The sequence below is a fragment of the Phaethon lepturus genome, unplaced genomic scaffold, assembly GCF_000687285.1.
Source record: "Phaethon lepturus isolate BGI_N335 unplaced genomic scaffold, ASM68728v1 scaffold6427, whole genome shotgun sequence".
Lineage (NCBI taxonomy): Eukaryota > Metazoa > Chordata > Aves > Phaethontiformes > Phaethontidae > Phaethon > Phaethon lepturus.
In genome coordinates this window covers 530-7,838 of record NW_010549692.1, presented here as the reverse complement: position 1 = coordinate 7,838, position 7,309 = coordinate 530, and the positions used below count along the sequence as shown (strand labels likewise).

At 36.5% G+C, this 7,309-nt stretch overlaps 1 protein-coding gene across 1 annotated transcript; it reads right to left on the bottom strand.

Annotated features, from left to right (window-relative positions):
• Positions 1-3,125: 3,125 nt before the first annotated feature.
• On the bottom strand, positions 3,126-7,072 carry LOC104616378 (MAGUK p55 subfamily member 6-like; the record flags this gene model as incomplete). Its single annotated transcript, XM_010290329.1, has 3 exons — positions 3,126-3,946; positions 6,339-6,467; positions 6,870-7,072. Coding segments are annotated over 3 exons (509 nt in total), but the record flags the coding sequence as incomplete, so codon positions are not given.
• Between the last annotated feature and the right edge of the window lie 237 nt (positions 7,073-7,309).

The following is a 7,309-nucleotide window of genomic DNA, read 5'->3' as shown; positions in this document are numbered from 1 at the left end:
GCATTTAAGGAAATAACTTACGGGTCTTGGCATACTGACCATACTTTTATGTATAACTTCTCATTCACAGGGCAACTACAGTGTTTCTTCTAAGTCTCTATATGTACAGAATTTTACAGCACCTCATGCACTGTCCAAAACAGATAGAAATTACAGATAAATATAGAATTTTTAGATTGAAATATCTGTATATTTAGAAAAATATACATTAGTAAACACAATAAACCAGGTAAGAGAAGTGTACCAGTTCTAAAGTCTCACATGCAGGTACATTTCTGGATTAGGTCATGGTAGCTTAGTAATGTGACAGCAGATGTGAGCATTTTTTGTTTTACCATCCACATACATATACACAGACAACTATTTGATAATTTACTTTTCTAAACTACTTAAATATTTATCTCGTGATACACACCACATATCTTAAACATTTAGCAGCATCTTCACCTCGCTCAGACACACCTATTGTTATCATTAACAGTCAATGATGTGAAAAGCTTTCTTGTTAGTATCTGGAAAATGAATGTTTAGTACAGAATAAGATATATGAAATCCCAGTTATTTTAACTCCTCCAAAACGCTTCAAACAGCTGTTAGATGAAGGATTTTCACTTGCTCAGAACTAGCCTTTCAGAGTGTCTTTCTCCCGATTGCCCAACATACAGGTGTCTCTCTAAACATCTGATCTAGCAGACCCTAACAGGTAGAGTACATAGAGTATATATCACCACTGTGTATATGACTGAAATGGCACCAGCATTCTAAGAACATCCAAGAATGCTTTTTAAAAAAAGAAGGAACTGTCATTCTCATTCTAGTCATCCTAGCAGGTAGTGACAAACTAAGCAGAGTATCTGACGAAAATCTGATCTTGCTAAAAAAAAAACAAAAACCTGAACCAAACCCACCACTACAAGAACAAACCAATCCCTCTCCCCCCCGCCCAACATTATATAACCTGCCAATCTGAACTCCCAATTTTCAAGATTTAACAAATAGATGCAAGGAGTTCTGGTGTTCAGGTGGTTTTCTTTCCCCCCTTACAACCTGCACGTGGACATCCAATTAAAACCTGCAGACACGTTGATACGATCTTTGTGTGCAACCTAAGCAAGCCATCTTCTCTTACTGCTTCAGAATTGTACTTCTCATTAGCATCTACGTTACCACCACCGAACGGGCAGCCACTAGGGCCCACTGCGCTAACTGCTGGGTTTAGAAATGCTACGAGAGCCTGTAGCGAAAGCTAAAGCTTTGGGCTTTAGCAAACACATGGCTAGTTGGAGATTGCTAACTAGGGAGGCTCTTTTGACGGTATTCTCCCTGGGATGGAAATCGAAGGAGAGATTTTCCTGACTAAACCTTAGTGTCCATGTTTCACGGGTTTCATTTGGTTAAGTAAATTTATGGAAAAAAAAAAGATGAAAATAAGCTAGATTTGCCATATAAAGTACTATGGTGTGGAAATGGAAGAACCTTCTCATTCCATTCATTAGGTAAGAGTGAGCTTAGCCCACTTTTGGCATCACAAATAGAGTATTTTCTAACTCATCATGAAAAGGCATCATATCTGTCCAGATAGCACATCTTATTTACAGCCTATGTAGGTCTCCTATTACACAGTATACAAACACAGTTTAGTCACGTTCGGTATATAGTGCCAATAGCAAATCATTAAAATACATCGCGCAATGGCTCTGCTATCATTGCTGCTACATACAACGCTCGATCCATTTCTCAAAGCAGCCTCTGAGCAATAGGATCACAGAACATGTCTCCCGGGAAAGGAAAATAAAAGTCTCATGCTGGTGCCACATTTAAAAGCTCTGCCAAACTTCAAGAAAACACATCCTGAAAAGTATAACAATAAAACAAAGTAGTGGTACAAATTTTCCTTAGAGAATTTCAGATTCCCTCTGAAAGACTGAAATCTCAGTACTAAGAGCCACAAAGAGTACCTGTGCTATACAGAGTTTTGACTGACATTTTCCACATACACTGGGATCTCAAGCCCCCTTTCCCCCCACCCCGTTTCCCCCACAACAACCAACTTTACCAACTTTATAGGCTTTGTAAAAATCATCTGCAGTATACAGGTGTTTTGAGGGGTTTTTTGAGACTTACACTTTTCCTATTCTGCATCAACTCCATTTTTCTTTTCCTTGTGCACATAAAAGTCTTTAAGAGCCCCAGGGATGCAACACTGTTTTACAGTGTCTAAGCCTCTTTTCCTTCAGAAATAGTTCTGAGGAAGTTGCCTTTTGACAGCATTCCATCTCACGCTTTGGTGTTGAAAGCAAATTCAGAAGCCAGGTGCCTGTCACCAGATGGAGGAGAAATTAAACAAAGAGATGACTTCAGTTTAGACACCTAACCTGGTAAGTAATGGTGAATGTTACTATATACAACAGCTGACTTTATAATATAAAATATGGTCACAAAAAGCACTAGTCTTAGCGACAAGCTATATTTTCATTTTGTTCTTGTTAAGCAGAGATTTACATCAGCATAAGTTTTGATTGATGAACTTGAACCTAATACGAATTATATCAATAAGCCTACTATGGGGAGAAATGTCACTAAACAAAAGGAAATATGTTGTAAAACAAAAAGGTATAAACAACATTGCTTTTTAGCAGTAAGCTTCCAATTCACAACCTATCTAATAAAAAATGCAATTAAAACCAATGTAACAAAAAGCACAGAAATTCCATTACATCGCACTCATAAAAATACAGCAGTTGACCACACACAAATATTCAAAAAGAAAATATAGAACCCAGCGAGATCTCACAGGAAATTAAGCCACAGATCACTATACAAATACTGAACAATGTCCTAACAAAAGAAAATGCGTTTGTTTTTTTTTATTTATTTTTTTTTTAAAGCAATGTATTTTTCACAAGTGTGGATAAATAGTCCTAAACATTAAGCGTCACTTTACAAGGCTCCACGTTATCAGGTTCTCTCTTGGGCTACTTCACCATTACTCAAACTGCCCTGAATTACCTTGCGTACAAGCTTTCTAACGTCAGTACTTCAACCACAATGAGCTAGCAGGCTGGCTCCCAAGAACAGCCTAATATGCAGCTTGTAAGGTATTGCTTTACGTTACTTTAAGAGACACGTATAAGGGAACCTACACAGCAGCTCTCTAAATCAAGACATCGAGAATCTGTGAAACATCAAGAATGTACCATTAAGCCAAAAGAAGCTGGAGCAATGGAGCTGTGTGTTGGTTGCCGCTTTTCATATTTAAAATTCTGCTCCCATGAAATTACTATTTTTTTTTTAAGGAAGAAAAAGAAACCCCAAAGAAATTAGTGTTCTTTCCTAATAAGAGCTATAGACTTTTGACCAGTTAAACACTGACGTTAACAAGGTTTACAAAAATTGTTTCAAGTATCCTTTTTTAGTCACAGTGAAAATGTAAGACCAAAATGTAAATGTTGAAGCGAACTACTGGAAGTTTCTTAGATGAAAAAGGCAAAGGTACTAAATCAAAACATATAAAAATGCTTAAACGCATTTCCTTAATGTGATATGAATAGAAAGGTTATCTGTAAAAAGTTAGAAAAATTAAAATAAATTACATATTTAAGTACACTTTCCCTTCAACATTTTTATAAAAATTCAGAATAGTGTACTTTTGAATATACACAGAGTAAAAATGCACAGGTGCCATAGGTTATCATCGGTATCTACACATCACATTAGCGTATCTGCTGCAGTTGATTTTATTTGTTACTTAAGCTCCTCTTGAGAAATCTCAATACACCCAGCTAATTGGGACCCACTGTGGTTCCAGCCTCAGTCGCTCGATAGCAGCCTGTAGCTTCTCGAAGGCTTTGTCTAGGTTGTCGTTTACAATGGTCAGATCAAAATAGTGGTTGTATGCTCTCTGGATCCGTGCGCTTTCATCCACTGTTTTTTTCAAATCACTGTCCTGTTGAAGAGGTTTTCAAGATTACTAAGAACATAAGACTTGGCAAATCCTTATAAATACAGAAGTATCCCTTCATTACATACTGCAACTGACTATTTAAAGCTATACACTGAATATATTTTAAAAATAATGAAAGTTTTCATCTATAGTAAATCCAGACAGAACTTAAGCTAAAATGCACTGCAAGGGCTGAAAAAGTTAGCTGTGCCAGTAATGTTAAATATGGCAACCAAAGGTTTGCAAATCTTGCAATTAAGAAAGTCAATAGAAGCACATGAACTTGGGCTGGTATGCACAACAGGCAGTTAATCACTTTGTATGTGCAACTGATGATGCAATCAGAATAAAATTAATGCTTTAGAAATGACTGAGTCAATCAGTTATGTAACCATATTTGTGCCCTTTTTTATTTCCACAGAAAGCACCAAAAAGTCCAAGAATTTAAATTAGTATAAAATGAAAGACAATGAAAGATACATTTCTAGTAGAAATACCTTACTGATTTTAGAGGCTACATGTCAGCCTTGCTCATCTGACATCAGTTCCTCATTTGGAAACCACTGCTGCATTATTTTAATTCTGACATGAGCTGCAAAATATGCAGGAATTTTACATTCCTACATTATGAAGCCTTCATGAAGTGCTGCCACTGAGCACTTTTTAGTGTTTCATTAGTCCTACATTCTTAGAAAATTCCTCTCCACTTTTGCACAGAAGCAATTTTTTTGTAAGCAGTTATGAGATTTCTCTGTTGACAATATTTACAGTCCTGATACAGTTGGAAATACAAAAGCCAAAAGGAAAAAGTACATTTGTGAATAGCCTTTCCTTCACAGTAAATGAAGGAGACGAGCAAATGTAGCAACACAAGAGCCAGCCTTTTTGCAATGGAATGGCTTAGGATGCTAGAAATAACACAGACAGACTCACTGGCAAGCAGAACATAATACTTTAAATTACTTTTGTTTTTCATTTGTTCAGGAAGTACAAGAATATGAAATGGGAAATCAAACTCTTTATATACATGTGCACAGATATGATTTAGAATCTGTAAAGATATATAAATGTGTATTTTAAATTTAACTATCCTCTTTATTATTCATAAGGACAAGTAAAACAAAGGCAAGGATGTCCCTTAGGGAATCAAATATTAGGAAGTGCAGGAAATTATTTTTATACTTGTCTGGACACTTTTAACCTTGCCTTCTTGCACATGCATCACAACATTCAGGGTTCATTTGAGGCAGAGAGGAGGAAAGGCAGAGCACCCACAGAGATACTAATATCTAGAATAACCAGAATCAATGACTAAGACTGGACAGTCTCTCATGTGGTTAACAGAACAGGATCTCACAGGTTTGAAAAGGATAAAAAAAAAAAAAAAGACTAAAAATCCCATATTCATTTAGTGAAAATTAACCCCTCTCCCATTTTATTGCTTTGAATGACCCGTCGGCATTATACAAGATATTGCTGCTATCTCAGCTGCAGCTCTATTGTCGTGAGACGGGAGAGAGATGGGGAAAGTGAAGAAAAGATGTTTGTCAGCAAACCATGGCTTTTCTCAAGTGGGGAAGTTGTACTGCTGAACACAGAGGATAGTTTTCTTAACCACTCCATCTAGCTTCTTTTGCTTTGGTCCTGCAGCTGGGGAAGTTCATGCCCATATAGAATATTTGTCATTTGCTGTGCTGGAGAAAGCACGTCTCATTTCTCTGCTACACACTGTGTCTCAGAAACTGAAGATCTAATGAATAAAATGTGCTACTTTGCTTTACATGACAAATCCAAGGAACTTCAGGGGAAGAGAAGCCATTCAACACTTCTTACTCTGGCAGCTCCTGGCCATTCTCCGTGCAGCATGTGCTGCTGCAGCAGTGGAAACAAGGCCCAGTTGCATCCTACTGTTGGTTGTTTTGTTTGGCTTTTTTGCCCTTTTTTTTTTTTTTTTTTAATGCAGGCTGCAATATCTTTCCCAAGGTTTACAGATTCCATTTTTACAGCACACCTGTATTATAAGACAAACCTGAACAAAACTTTTGTAGGGAGAGAGATGGGGAAAGTGAAGAAAAGATGTTTACATAAAAGAACAATTCCCAACATCAGATATCTACCATTTGCTGCAAATAATCAAAAGGTGACACTTCCCAAATAACACATTACAAGTAATTTTTGAAATCAACACTTCTCTGTAAGAGGTCTATTTTTAAGAAAGAAGCAGTCTGCCTTATACATAGTATTTGATTAACTTCTACTAAGTAATCAGCAAAAGTCTTGCCTAACTTTTCTTAGAAACATTAATTTCAGAACAAATTCCTTCTAAAATGAAAGGGAAAAAAAAATCTAAGAATGTCCCGTTCAAAGCAAACTAAATACAAAATAATCTGCTTACAGTGAGAAGTTTGGTTGTAATTCCAGCATCTACCACAGCCTTGTGCATAGCACGCAAAGTCTCCAACTCTGGAGCTGCAATAAACACTACATAGGGCATGAATTCTGAAGTCCTCAGTATTTTCAGGGCCTAGAAGCAAAGAAAAAGAAAAAAAAACCCTAAGTTTGAGAATGACTCACTACATGTCCCCATTACTTAAGAGGCACTGCAAAACTAGTCTGTTACAATGGGCAGAAACACACAAGTGAAGATTCTTATTTCTGTTTTGGAAACTCCTACACTGCCTTTTGAAATGCTCAATGTCATTCTTTCCTTGTCAAAAAAGATTAATTACTACTCTGCCAGACTCCTCTTCCATGCAGAATCAAAGCTGATTTTTTTCCATCTAACTCATTCCAACTAAGTGCCACAAATGCAAGAATCCAGTTGATACTGTAATCGTTACACCAGATAGAAAGCTTTCAAATTTAAAGACATACCTCTTCGACATTATACTCCTACACTTGTAATGTAACGTTATAAATTATATACCTGTGGATTCACGTCCAAGATGCAGGTCCTTCCTGTCTGAACAACTTCAAGGATGGAATCAATTTTGGTGCCATAAAGATTTCCTTCATATTCTCCATGCTCCAAATATCTGCCAGCTTTAATATCCATCTCCATTTCAGCTCGTGACACAAATCTGTACGCTTGTCCATCCTTTTCATCATCCCTTGGCTTTCGTGACGTAACTAAACAAAAAATGTAGAATATAAAGTGAATGTTTTCTCTTTATATTTGGAATACAAATATGAGATTGGACTGTCTATTAGGTTAAGGAGAGTATAATACACATTAATAGACAATTATAATTGTTCCATATACAGATTAATTAATTAATCTAATGTAAGTTTCAAAACTGAGCACAACTCATTCTGTTGGCTTTATTTCTATTCTTTCCTATATGTTGCTTACCCACCCATTTGCTT